The 14,399-nt window shown below is 43.6% G+C and overlaps 1 protein-coding gene across 1 annotated transcript in view; it reads right to left on the minus strand.

The window, feature by feature from the left end:
* The window catches only part of LOC149330983 (venom metalloproteinase antarease-like TtrivMP_A), a 35,179-nt gene extending 20,992 nt beyond the window's left edge, over positions 1-14,187 (minus strand). The window contains exons 1-8 of the mRNA XM_089559531.1: positions 14,139-14,187; positions 13,849-14,015; positions 10,411-10,503; positions 9,899-10,022; positions 6,743-6,793; positions 5,572-5,711; positions 4,432-4,503; positions 1,959-2,083 (exon numbers count right to left, since the gene is read on the minus strand). Coding sequence (XP_089415657.1) covers positions 1,959-2,083; positions 4,432-4,503; positions 5,572-5,711; positions 6,743-6,793; positions 9,899-10,022; positions 10,411-10,503; positions 13,849-14,015; positions 14,139-14,187 — 821 coding nt within the window. The remainder of the gene's footprint in view (positions 1-1,958; positions 2,084-4,431; positions 4,504-5,571; positions 5,712-6,742; positions 6,794-9,898; positions 10,023-10,410; positions 10,504-13,848; positions 14,016-14,138) is intronic.
* Positions 14,188-14,399: the final 212 nt, after the last annotated feature.

The raw sequence follows: 14,399 nt of genomic DNA on the forward strand, positions 1-14,399 counted from the left end.
GCTATTTAAGGGGTGAACCTATGCGCATAACCATCACTGTCATTTACACAAGGCCTGATTAAAATCTAGACACATTGATCAAAATTTGCGTTGCAGAAAATCGAGAAAATATAGTAAACCAGAGAGCATTCAGTCAGCATGTCCCCGGAGACTCCATGTCAAGAAAACGATTAAAAACTAGTAAGGAACCTAAAATCAGCCTGAGTTAGGAGCATAAAAAATACTCGAAGTGACACTGCAGTTGTCCCTACAGACAACAAGAGTAAAAAAAAAGCATGAAAATGAGATAAAAACATCATGTGACAAATGGAAAAACCGGAATGAGAGCATGGAAACAACAAACAACAAAAGTAAAGGTGAAGATTAAAACCAGGTAAAAGAATGGAATGAGGTATGGAAAAACAACCATGACACGGAAGGCAACGAAGAACAAGTGTAAAGGTGGGCATAAAACCAGATTAAACTACATTTCCTGCCTTGAAGTACATCTTAGGGACACAAGTGAAACAATTATAGGTGGTCTTCTAAAAACATGATTTCGCTCAGGGAAAGCAAAATAGACGGAGTGCTGACACATTTTTCACCATTTTTTACGATGTGATAGGCGTCGATGACCTCCCTTTCCATCTTATCTTTTGACTTAAACAAAAAGGTAGTGTTGCGCGGAACTGGGGTGCAAGGCTCTTTTTCTCGCCCTTACCCTTCCCTTCACACTTCTTACAGTGATGTTCCAGATGACCTCCCATATTGTTTTTTACTGCCAAGTTATGTTCGCGTGCCCGTTAACGCACAAGAAGGATTCAGAGCGAGTGCGTTCAGCGCCGGTTGCGTTGCTTTTGCGCCAAAAGGGGCATGGCACCATCCAGACTGCGCAGCTTGGGGGTAATGAGGTGCAGATCGTCAGGTGGGCTCAAGTTATGCCTTGTTTTACAAACAGAAGAGGTTTTTCCAGATGTCACACCATGTTTTTATCGCGTTTTCATACTCTTTTTTTTTACTCTTGTTGTCTGTAGGAACAAGTGAATTATAACTTCGAGTATTTTTCATGCAGTTTACTCAGGCTGATTTTAGGTTGCTTACTAGGTTTTAATCGTTTTCTTGATATAGAGTTTCCGGGGACATGCTGAATGAATGCTCTCTGGTTTATCAAATTTTCTGCGACGCAAATTTTGATGAATGTGTCTAGATTTTAATCAGGCCTTGTATGAATGACAGTGATGGTTAATGCATAGGTTCATACCCTATATAGCGTTTGTTTTTCGGTCTCGAATAAACAGTTGGAAGTCTGCGCCTGCGTTGTCGTTTGTGTTACTCGTTCTCCTGTGCGGTCCCATTCGCGCAGTACTAATCTTTTCTGGGCGCCGGAAGCCTGGTGGCCACAAAACAACACACTCCTTGCACAGCGCCGGTCTCCACTCAAAGGGGACGAGGTGGTTCAATTCTTTCTTCATCGCCTTTGTTGTTTGCTGCTTTTGTTCCTCTGTTCTTTTTTATCTTCTTTTACACACGAGGGTTGTACCCAAAGTAGTGTAAATGTTGGCATAACTTCGTCATTACCTGACATACATCGCTCAAATTCTCCGTGTTTGTAGGGTAGCTGTTCTTCTGTAATAATCGTTATTTTTATGCAGGTCTTTAGTGGAACGTTTTCATTGCATGTCATTAAAAAAGAGATCTAGGAAGGAAAAAGAAGCAGTCGCTGCTGTAGAGGGGTTCCAGTTTTGGTCTACCTAGGGTTCTTTAACGTGCACTTGCATCGCAAGGCACAAGCGCATCTTCTATACTTCGTGTACTCGGAAATGCTGCCGCTGCGATTGAGATTAGATAAAGGCTTTCTTTACCAGAGAATAAATTTACTGCGGATCCAATACAACGAACTTCATGGCCATCAGCCGAACGCTGTTCACATTGGACCCTCATGGTTCATATGTACTTTATGAAAGCTTGCACATACTTACTTCGTAATCAGATACACCACATCAGGGTCGCCGGGAACCTTATTCCCTTGGTAATAATCTTCCACTCCTTGCAAGGTTTTGCCAGCGTGTACGATTTCATCAACATATCTTAAAAAGGTGTCAGTCTGAAATAAATTGGAAAGGTAAGGAGCAGAACACATCACTTAGCAAATGTCGGACTGATGACATTAGGTAATGATGTTATGGCAACGTTGATTACTGATTTCCTCTTCTTTGACGATGTTCTCAGTCGATGTTCAGGTCAGCAGGTAGAGGTTGGTTCTAGCCACTAATCTTGGGGATGTATTTTGCGACTGAGGACTTCGGAACGTTGCACAGGTTTTCATCATGGTGAAGCCGCTCCACCACGTTTTATTGACAGATAATTTAATATGAAATGAAAAACTTCTAGGGTCCACTTAGTTCTTGAGAGGTCAATGTAACTTCAAATCTCTTGTTGCAATTTTTTAATTTTGATTCCATTTGAAATTTTCTGGCACATACCGACCTGCCCCACTGCCGCAAAACAATTCACTATACCTATCTGCCTTATAGGCACCCGTTCTATTTTCCTCTAACCAAATTTGTGCTCATGCAATAGCCCATGCTACCTCGCTTTCTTCAGCTCAGGTATTACACACGACTATAACAGAGAGCTAAAAAGAACACAAGATCAAACACACCAAGCACTTCCACACGGTCTGGACGGCAGCTAGAAAGCACAGTGCCAGTTTACGATAATACTTGCATGTACGCTGGTTTCTCAACCTCCCATGTGTCACAGCCCGGTTTTCCACGCGGCCAAAAAGTGAACTGGAAAAAGCAGCGAGCATTCCAAATACCATTCTGTACCTTTAACCCCTTCGGCTGAGAGATGACGCGCAACTCGACACCTTGATGACGTTGACAGGAGTCTTCGCCTCGCACTTCCGGCCTCACCTCCGCACTCCGGAACGGCCGTAACAAGGAAGTGGCATGCTTCGAGTTGGTGTTCGCTTTAGTGTGAAAGTATTAGATCATATGTGTCATTAGCACAAAACCCGTCCTCCGACCGCTGCCGTCTATGGCACGAAACTCGGATGATAAGTACGCCGGTCATGAATCATGACTGGTCTGCGGTCCTTGATCACGAATGGCAGTTTAATAGTATCCCTCAAGCGAAAAGTGCCGCCGTGGTGGCTCAGTGGTTATGGTGCTCCGCTGCTGACCCGAAAGACGCGGGTTCGATCCCGGCCGCGGCGGTCGAATTTCGATGGAAGAGAAATTCCTGAGGCCCGTGTACTGTGCGATGTCAGTGCACGTTATAGAACCCCAGGTGGTCGAAATTTCCGGAGCCCTCCACTACGGGGTCTCTCATCTCCTTAGTCGCTTTGGGACGTTAAACCCCAATAAACCAAACCATCAAGCGAAAAGTATACAGCAGCTGTATCTCACCAGCACTCGTCTATGGAGCAGAAACGTTGAGGCTAACGGAAGGGGTTCCGCTTAAGTTAAGAAGAACGCAGCGTTATGGGAAGAAAACTGATAGGTGTAACGTGACGAGACCGGAAGCGGGCAGAGTGGGTAAGGGAACAAACGCGAGCGAATGACATCCTAGTCGAAATCGGAAGGAATAATGGGGCTCGGGTAGGAGATGTCCTGCGAAGGCAGGTGCTTAAGCGTAACGGAGTGGATTCCAAGAGTAGGCAAGCGTAGCAGGGGGCGGTAGGAAATCAGGTGGGCGGATGAGACTAAGAAGTTTGCGGGGATACGGTGGCCGCAGCTGGCAAAGGCCAGAGTTGATTGGGCAGACATGGGAGAGGCCTTTTGGATTGCACTGGGCGTATTCAGGCTGCTGCTGATGATGATGGTGAGCACGCCGGTCTACGATGTTGCAACACATGTATAAGACATTATTCGTAGTCATAGTCATGACTCGTAGTCATTCTGCAACGTATCATGACTCAGCACTTTACAAGTAACGTAATGTAGGGTGTATAGAGTTGGTATAAAGAATACATTGTCATGCCTCGTAGTCATTCTGCAACGTAGCATGACTCAGCACTTTAACTGTTTCGCATTTGAGATGTAAGCAGTCTTAGGTGCATCTGCCGAATTTTTTTATTTCCACCATTTGTTGTACACGATGTGTCGGTCGTGATAGTAGCCATGCCATTTGCTCTTATATTACGCTTATAGCATGGTACGTGGGCAATATTATAAGCTCTATTTTCTAAATGTATGCCGTATTGAAGTTTATGCTCCTTGTCTTTGAGCAACGCATAATTTTTAAAACACTCATGCTCGAAATATTTACATACTTAATTCAGCAAGTACCAGCTAAATGTTAGTAAAAGCCTGCGCCTTCTCTACGATATTGCTGTTTGTAGTCGGTTTATGCCTGAGTGTTTTAATCAAGCACCAACCTTTCCCTCTTTATACTAGATAGCAGTCGCCGTAATAGCCTATTACAGTCTAATCACGGAAGGCTCACCTTACTTTGGGTTACTCCAACAAGCTTAAAACTTATATTGGGGTTCTTCATGTCGAGATAGCGTAGATTCACCTGAAATGAAGCAGGAACCGCTTACTGATAGATCACTAAAAATGGCATCGAGTGTGACAGATATGACCACGACCGCCATTTTTTCTCCACGCGGCATTACCAAAAAAAGTGTCCAGAGTTCATACAGTGTCCACAACTGTTTCAATGCAGCGTCTAATAGTTTCACAAAGCGCCAACATCTGGCGTCCAAATGGCTGGTGTAAAACTGTTACTACAGGGCCAGGTCACCACGTTCTCTGACCATCATGCAAAGAGAATGGCAGTGCAGAGTCCCTGATGGCCTTAGACGCTTTCTAGAGTGCCTGGGGTGTTGAAGCTGTTTGATGGAATGATAAAAAGAATTGCAAGTCGAATTGGATAGTTAGGTCCAATGCGGATGTGCGCGCTAGCATTATGTGTTTCGGTGATAAGCTGCTCTGCTAGCTTAAGGCGGTAAGCCACCCGGTAGACAGCTGACGGGTGTCGCAGTAGCACAAGGCAGGTGCTATGGCAGGTGCCGCCATCGGTGGGACTTGGGTTTCTTGGGTTGGGTTGCGGTTTAGGTTGGTATTCCCGAGCAGCCTCTCAGGATTAATTGAGCTGCCGCCTGACACAGTGGGCAGGTGAGCAGGCGGCCACAGAACCGGCATTAGACAGACAGACAAACACACAACGGTTAAATGCGCGGAATGACCACTATAAATGCTAGCGCACTAAAAATTAGAACTCCTTCAAAATTGCAGGCTTAGAAATTCACTATGGCACATTTGCACTGAAAGAATAATGGTACTCTGGAACAGAAAGTAAAGTTCAATTTCCCGCCTTGACAGCAGTGTCTCGAGCCAATAAGCGTTATGGCCTATAGGAATAGAAGTGTTTTATTATTCCCTTTCTTTTGTTTTAGAGACTCACAATTAGCTTGCTGTACCTAAAAATGTGCTACACCTCCAGTTTAATCTACGCCTGCACATGTTATGCACCTAGCAGCCCTCAACCTCTTCTAACGTTGCTTTACCGTGCAGCTTATAGTTTGTTCTCGCCATCCTTCAGTGAAGTGTTTAGTAGAAAAAACAAGAAAAACATGCTTACCGCATTTATCATAACTGCCAAATAAGCAATTAGTTCGTTTTCGTCCTTGAAATGCTTGTGGTGTTCATTGTCAGAAATCACATGCAGCTCCACAACAAACTTTCCGTTAGTTTGCGGTAGAGACCTCTCAGCGTACAGCTCTACCAGAAAAAGAGACACCAAAAGTATCAGTTTAGAATGTCCTGGACTGCAGATAACTCACCAGCTTCATAGGGAACATGTGTTATGGTTACAATAACAGGATCAAAATGTGTGCTGTGCTGTTATGTGCGTCTGTAAACAAGCTAATACAATTAGCTCTCGGCAAAAAGGCGAAGAGGTTAATGTCGGATTGCACTGTGAACAGTGTCACGTCGTCGTACCAGCAGCCATTACCAGTCACGTTTCCTTAATTCTAAACATACAATAATACGCACATAACCTGAGCTGCCATCCAAGCGAAGTAAAGAAAGTGCAGTGGTTCGTTTCGGAATAGGAAGGACGCGGAACGTAACTGAAACCTGTTTTCTCCATTGGCCGCTGTCCCCATGCCGGTAAGTTTCCACACGGCTCTTCCTCATAAGCTAATGCCCAAATGTCGGCCGCTTCAACCGCGAAGTACGCAAAATCATTATTTTCCTTTTTTTACTGTTTGTATCAGATAGAAAAACAGTGTCATGTGACTGGAAGCATGGAGAAAATTTCAACAATTGCAGTTTATTTTCTTGCTTAAAAATTACTTCCCATAAAGCCTGTTTCAGTTATTAGGCCGCTCACTATGTAGCCAACTGCAAATTGTCGCGCGGAATCAACAACACTGTACAGCGCCAGAACCTGCGTGTTTTTAAATGCTCAGTTTTCCCTGCTCAATATATGAACGGAATAGACATTCCCCAGAAGTACTAAACACCGTCAAATCTACTAACCAGATCGTTAATTGAGGGTTACTCTGATACTGTTTTTGTTGCTTGCTTATGGAATTGTCTACGTGAATGTGCTTTCCGCCGTGTTGTTTGCCTTGTTTCCTTTATTATGCATTTGCTACCATCATACTGGGCCCATGTTAGGTTCCCCAGTATGGCGTAAATAAGCACTATTTTACACTCTCTGCTCACAATCAGCTCGCAATTATTCTTAGAGTTTGCTTGAGTGTGCAACTTCCGAAATGAGTACAAATGGAAGCAATGCTTACGTTCTGGCCCCTCTGATAGTGCCCTCTCCATTGGCCGCAGAGTGCCGAAGGCTAAGAAAAGAGATGTGCAGTGGGAACAGCCATGGATTATTAGGTGGGCCTTCTAGTAAAGTAACAGAACTTACAGGGTTGAGAAAAATAAACTGAAGCAAAAAAAGGCGTTCACGCATTCATTATTAATTGTGCGCCATCGCGGTTCCTTAGGAAGCACACAAAAAGATAAAAACACTAAATGTTACGGCAGCAACTCTGAACCCCACCACGGTGGCGCAGTGGTTACGGCGCTCGGCTACTGAGCCGCAGTACCCGGGTTCGAACCCGACCGCAGCGGCCGCATTTCGTTGGAGGCGATAGGCAAGACACCCTTGAGCTGTGCGGTGTCAGACCACATTAAGCATCCCCTGCTGGATGAAATTATTCCGCAGCCGTCAGCTACGGCACCGCTTTCTCTCTTTCTTCTTTCAATCGCACCTTCCTCCCTTCCTTTATTTATTTATTTATTTATTTATTTATTTATTTATTTATTTATTTATTTATTTAACAATACTGTCAACCCTCGTGTGAGGGTCCTTACAGAGAGGGTATAAAAATTTCATAGAAAAACAGCACTATTCACAAGCATTGAATACATCAGCATGACACGGTACATCATTCAGTCAAGCATCAAATGGTACTTTCAAGCAGGTGGTTATCCAGAGATCGTTCGAATGCATGCACATCACTCTGTTTCACAACACTCATTGGCAAATCATTCCACATTTCAACTGCATGAGGGAAGAAGGAATGTTTGAAAGTTTCACTACGGGCGTTGTAAGGCTGAATTACCCGACCATGATTTGTTCTAGAGCTGCGTTTGCCTGGTGCTTGTATGTATGTTTCCTTCTGAATATTTATCTGTCCTTGGAGCATCTGGAACAATAACTTCAGCCGATTTTTTTGTCGTCGTGTTTCTAATAAATCCAGGTTACAGGAAGAGAGCATATCCGCAACTGAGTCTGTCCTTCGATATCGGCAGCAAATAAAGCGTACTGCGTACCTCTGAACTCTTTCTAATTGTTTCTTTAAATAATTCTGTTTAGGACTCCATACTACTGACGCATACTCAAGGACTGGCCTCACAAAAGCTTTATATGCAATTAGTCTTACATCCCGTGTAGCATGCTCCAATTTTTTTCTCAGAAAATATAACTTCTGGTATGCTTTAGAACAAACCTCTTCTATATGTGTGCCCCAATTTAAGTTTTGTGTTATTGTCATTCCTAGGTACTTAAACTGAGTTACATTTACCAAACATTTGTCACCAATGACATATGGGAACGAAAGAACAGACTTCTTCGTTGTAATGTGCGTGTATGTTGATTTCGAATAATTTATTTCCATGTTCCATTTTTTGCACCATTCGCTTAAAGCCTGTAAAGAGTTGTTAATTCTAAGCTGGTCGTCCTTGTTTCTAACTGTAGAATAAATTAAACAGTCATCTGCAAATAGCTTTAGTCGTACATTTGGTTCCAGAACAGCAGAGATATCATTAATATAGACTAAAAATAACAATGGTCCCAGAACAGAACCCTGCGGAACTCCTGAAAGCACTGCTAGTGGGCTGGACACATGACCATCCACTTTGACCACTTGGTTACGATTTGTTAAATAAGCTTTAATCCATTTCACAATATTCAAATTAATTCCAGCTCTTTCCAGTTTAAAAACTAATTTATTGTGCGGCACTTTGTCAAAAGCTTTGGCAAAGTCTACAGCGATTACGTCAATCTGCTGCTTCCCATCAATCGTCATTGCAAAATCATGAATTGTCTCTACAAGTTGTGTAGTGGTGGAAAGGCCTGCTCTGAATCCGTGTTGGTGAGGGTAAAGTAAACCGTTTGTTTCTAGGTGATGAAAGATGTGCTTCGCTATAATATGTTCCATAAGTTTACAAGAAATCGATGTAAGAGATATTGGGCGGTAGTTATTTACAAGTTCTCGGTTTCCCCCTTTAAACACCGGAATTACTAGTGCATTGCGCCAATCTTGTGGTACACAATGGGTGTGCAAAGATTTTTGAAAAATAAGTATAAGGTATCTCGACGCCCACTCGGCATATCTTCGGAGAAACTGGGTTGGTATGTTGTCTGGTCCATTGGCCTTCTTAGCATCCAAATTGAGGAGCTGCTGAAATACACCCTCCTGCGTAATTATGACGTCATTCATTTGGCTAGACAACAGGTGTTCTGCACTAACGTCTATGTCATCTTGGGTTGCAGTGAATACCGACTGGAAAAAGTGATTAAAGTAATCTACTATATGCTCCTTCTTTATCAGTACCTTATTTTCGTGCTTAATCTCCTGTATTCTCTCCTTCCTATCACTAAAGTATCGCCAGAACTTTTGCGGCGACGTTTTGAGGAAGCGGCGCAGCGTTAAGGCGCTGTTGGGCGTACACCAAGATTTTAGACAATTACTGCGGCATTTCCTTTCCTCTAAAACCAATTTACCCCTTTCAAACTGAAATTCGTGGATGTACTGCGATAAGACTAACAATGAACTCCTAATAGCTCATTTTGGGAGTAAAAAAATGAAGTTCAAAAGGGTTGAGAATTGGGCGAGTTGGTACGAATTCATACTGGTGACCACGAGGACAGGGACGGAGACAGAGTGACGACAACACAAGTGCTCAGTTGTAACACTTTAACGTTGTAGCAACTGATCAGTTGTAGCACTTTAACGAGCACCTTCATTGTTTACCTTTGAGAAAGCACTTTTGGAGGCGACTTTGTTTCCTACATGTACTGAACATAAATATAGAAAATAAACTGTCTGGCCGGTTAACACTTATAATTCCACTCAACATGTATCGCAGAGCCTAATATTTATCACCGTTCAAAATTCTAGGTATGCAGATGTTCAATACAGATTCAGGGCCCCTGAATACAAAGCACTTTTGGGGCTTACAGCACGATTCGCGATATCACCAAGTTGTTTAAACTGCGAATCAGTCTGGTGCCCCACTACATGGTTGCTGCCATGCGGGGGCAGTTGCAGAAGTGTCTAAAATTAAGTGGGTTTCGAAGTTTAGTGTCATTAGACAAAAACAAAATCCCTCATAGTAGTTTTCCTCCATATTTTTGCACAAATTACGCCAAAGAGACGTCCAGCACTTACTCATTTTTTCCGAATCTTCCATAATCTCTTGAACTTCGTACATGCTGTGAAGTATCTGACCTTGCGACGAACGCTCGTGTTCCAGTAGAGGCTTGATTCTCAAGTTGCTATTGATAATGCCTTCCTGATAAGAAATGAAAGGAAAATTGGTTTAAACGTGAGTTTGAAGTAAGGTGGTAAGAAATGCGTACATACATTTAGAACAGGAGGACAATATTTGTCAGGCTTGCTCCTAGGTCAATAAATTTACCTTGTGTAAGACATCAACTAAATAAGATGGGACAGATTGATTCGGTCTGGCAGCTTGGTACTCGAATACTATATCCGGTATCGTTTAGCATATGCACACCGGTTTACATAATATTAAAGCAGCCTTCGCATCTATCTTGGCTTAGGTCCTAATTTATTTATTTTCCCATTTCACTGGGCTTAAGTTATTTGTTGGGTGCTGCCATGCGCTGTAAGAAAGATGTAGTAATTCATATTGAAGGGAACTTCAAACCTTTACTCACCACTTGCACTCCTCCGTCTCCATTCAGTACATAAACCGAGGATTGCTGACGACTGTCATGATAGAGATTGTCTTGAATTAAAGATGTGTCGATCTGAAAAGACGTGTCACGATGTTTGCCATATGACTTTGCTGCCAGGGACACCTCAATGAATCGTGAGCAGCATTTGAGGGTAGTATTGAATATCCAGAAAAAAAACGGCAGCAGAGAGATGCCAACAGGATATATTTACACATAGCGTTTTTTATTGCAGTGCAGCAACAACAGTGGAATGTGTTACGGCCGCTATCGTGCATCTTGAATAATTTGGCACTGCTGAAAGCTTTACTTTTGCATTCATTTTTGTCGGGACACTTCGCTACAATAAATGCCTTTGAAAACTGAGCAGCTCACGGGTATCGCATAGATCTGGCTTTACAGCAGTTGTATATGGCAGTAACACCAACTGTAGCCACAGAGGCTCTTTAAAGTGACAGCTACTTCAAGGTCACTTGAAGAAAGCCAACTTTGTAGCACGAGGAAACAAAGTCAGAATGTCGAGGACATCGAGGGACAGAGTTAACAAAGCCAACTAGTTCGTCCGCTGGTGCGAGGTTAGGGAGGCTGCCATGTTGAGGGAGAGGATTGTGGATAATGTGGCAATCTAACGGCAACCTGGCAGGAAAAAAAATGGCATTTTCGTCGGCGCTTATTGCTGTGTCGCGATTAAGTCCTTCATTTGACGATCACTTTTTAAATGTTAAAAGCCCGCCAGTACCTAGTAGGAGGCAAGCAGTAAGCACTTTGAACTATGCCAAAAGGCCAGTAGCCGCACGCAACGAAGAGATGACGAGACCTGCACAAGCCAGCCAAGGCCGGCAAACCGCGGCATAATCGCAGCTTCTATGAGAGGGCGCGAACAAAAAAGTGTATATATTTTTATAAGAAAAGTGTTATTCTTTTAAAAGGAATCTGGGTGACTAATAGCAATAGGTTTTTAGATTAGAGTAACTTCTGAAATGATTTAAGTTATGGACATCAAATATCAAATATTTGTTGAAATTAGATCTGTATTATAACATTTGCCCACACATCTCATTTTTGAGCTTCGGGTCCACTGCAACAAACTGATGTCGCTGGTATTTGGTTCCAGACCGCATTCGAGGTTAGCCATTGCGACCCATGTCAGCTGATCTCGAATTTCGCTAACACATTGGTGGGTGAAAACCTGTGGCTCGGCGATGAACGCCACTTCGCAGCTGCCAGCAGTCCTGTGGTACGTGTTCTTTGTCGCCGTGCTTTGCGCAAAATTTCTAATTATGAAAATGTACCAAGTAGCCCACAATAAAATGCTATTATAAAATTATACGACATCAGTTACCTTCAGTCATCACGTGGATGCATAGCATTGATAACTCCTAGCAAGGAAACGAAAATATACAGGAGAAGTACCCCTAACAAACCCAGACTCATGCGAAAATCACCATATAGGTTGTCTCACATAACATGAGTTAAGGCTGTCTGGCTTTCTGTCTCTGATTCTTTCCGTGCATCTGATGTACTCCTGTCGGCCGCAGAGCCATTATAGCGTGGAGCGGGGGGTTTCATTCGGGCGTTGTTCCCCGCGCTATGATGTTTGGATTTTAGTGCGTAAGCCTTGCTTCTCGGGCTCAAATTCAACCAAAACCTTGAGGGTGCAGAAATAAAATAAATATGGCTGCCACTCTGTTTCGAACCAACAGCGACGCGAACAGATCAGCTTTGCTGGCCAATGCACGAGAGCACTATACTATCGCCGCAACCGATCACGCCTCGTGTTAAACAGCAGCACACTCTCTACCAGCCTAGAAGGAAAATTAGTACAAATTTAGCGTAATTCTTCTTAGCTAATTAATGAATCAGGCATGACTTCTAAAATACTGTCAGTGGTAACACATGACGGCAAGCGATATATCCCATGTTTCACCCGGCTTTATAGAGCTGTTTTTAAAGCCTTGGATTAAGTTACGTGAAACGCCTTGTACAAAGTTTACCACCCACCATTTAACGGCAATCAAAAGAAGTAAGCCGTTAAAATTAACAACTTTAGAAGCCTAAGGTGTTATCGATGGCTAGTTGACATTCTTTTCTCTCCCTGCCATCTTGAGCATTTACAGTGGCCTAGTCACGAACGACACGGTTTCCCTCTTGTGAACAACCACACAATCTTCATGAACCGCTGTGTAGGCCACTTTTTTATTACAAATTGAACGCAAAGCTTTCTGATCCTGTATTAAGGAGTGCGCTCAGAGACCTAAAATCAGGACTTCTCGCTTTTTTTTTTTGAGGGGGGGGGGTATTTAGTTGTCATTCGAGCTCCTTTTAAATTGCTTCCTGGCAGATGAAACATCACTGTATTTCCGAGAATCTTCGCAATGTTCGTGTTTTAATCTTCGTAGCCACCGGAAAACTGCTTTATCACTCTGTTTGCGACGCAGTATGCAACCAGACTTACCCAGAATGGTTTTAGCAGCCTTCCTCTGCTTCTCCTTTGCTCGAAATAGTTGCAGGTGCTTTCCACACCTTGTATTGAAACTTCGTTAGCTTATAAGTGACGCTGACCTGAGGGCGGCGCACCGTCTTTACTTCGGCGATCACCGAGCTCGCTTGTGTTACCGCCGCCACCGAGTGGTCAATCCAATTTGGGCGCACGTCAGCCAAATAAAGAATTCAGTGCAGTGCTATGTCGATCAGCCCGTATGTTGTACACGGCTTTGTGACATCTGGGGGAGGCGCTTGTTGCGGAGTGAAAATCTCATGCGCCGCTATTTGGTCTTGAACAGGATACTTCGACCAAGTGAACTAGACTACGAAGTCGCTCCTAATGGAGCGGCAGCAAGCCAGCGAAGGCGGGTGGGCCTGCAAGTGGCGCATTTTGTGCACCTAAGGCCGTATTATGAGCGCTGATGGCCACTAATGTTTTCATTTTCTACATTTACTTGGGCTGTCATTCATTTTGCATCAAGCATGAGGTCGACTTCTTTAAAAAGGGAGCTGACTCCGAGAAGCTTCATAATGCTTGTTTGTTCATACTCAAAGCCGTCGACAAGCCGGCTTTGTAACTTGTTTTCGACGCAAGATGCAATCAGACTAATCTGGAATGTTTGATCAGTGGACAGTCTGTCTTTCGACGACCACCGAGCACTCTGGTGGTATCGCCAATGCCAACTTCTCAACCTGAGCGGCTTTGGACGTAAAACTCCACAACCCAAACCAGGTTGTCAATTCTTTATGGGCCCAAGTCAGCCCAATGAACAGTTCGTTTCAGTACTATGTCAGTAGGCTCCTCTGCGTGAAAATATTCTCGTGTACAGGGGCTGAGAAAGACTGTCCAGCATTCAATTTCAGAATCATCAAATTGCGGCCCCGATATAGTTTGGACATTCACAAGTCAGTCAGCAGGAGCTTTTATTTACTTACAGCCTGCGAGTAGTGTCCATTACGATCCGCCGTAGAAAAAAGCAGTTCATCTGCCAACACCGAGCTTCTTTCCAAGTTCAGTGTGATGTCATTGCTGAGTTGGAGCACCAGATTCCCACCTGTGCTTCGCTCTTCCAAAAACCTCGGATAAACCAACAGGTCTTTTTCTGTTGGGAAATTCAGAAAAGGAAATTCGGGCCATCAGTAAACCTTGAACAGTACATAATCGCGCTGTCTATGCGTACAGTGTGCGATAATTCATGCTACACTTTATAAAAGTAATCGCTTACCTGCGTTGATCAGCGTCAAGAGTCGGAAAAGTGCGACGGCGATTATCATTTCTTTGTGGCAGGTGTTGCTCGCACGGATGAGCTCGCTGCTGTGCTTCTTAATTGCTAGCTTGTGGGGCGTTCGGTCTCATTTTTATAAACTGCGTCTAACGTAGTTAATATCCGTTATGTTTTTATTTTCTCGCGTACTTTTACTAAGGTTAACTTACACTATGAGTACAGTTCAGGATTCGGTTACCTGCGGCGAGTGACTCCGTGCAT

This window comes from Amblyomma mixtum, chromosome 9, assembly GCF_055824585.1.
Source record: "Amblyomma mixtum isolate Tamu chromosome 9, ASM5582458v1, whole genome shotgun sequence".
Lineage (NCBI taxonomy): Eukaryota > Metazoa > Arthropoda > Arachnida > Ixodida > Ixodidae > Amblyomma > Amblyomma mixtum.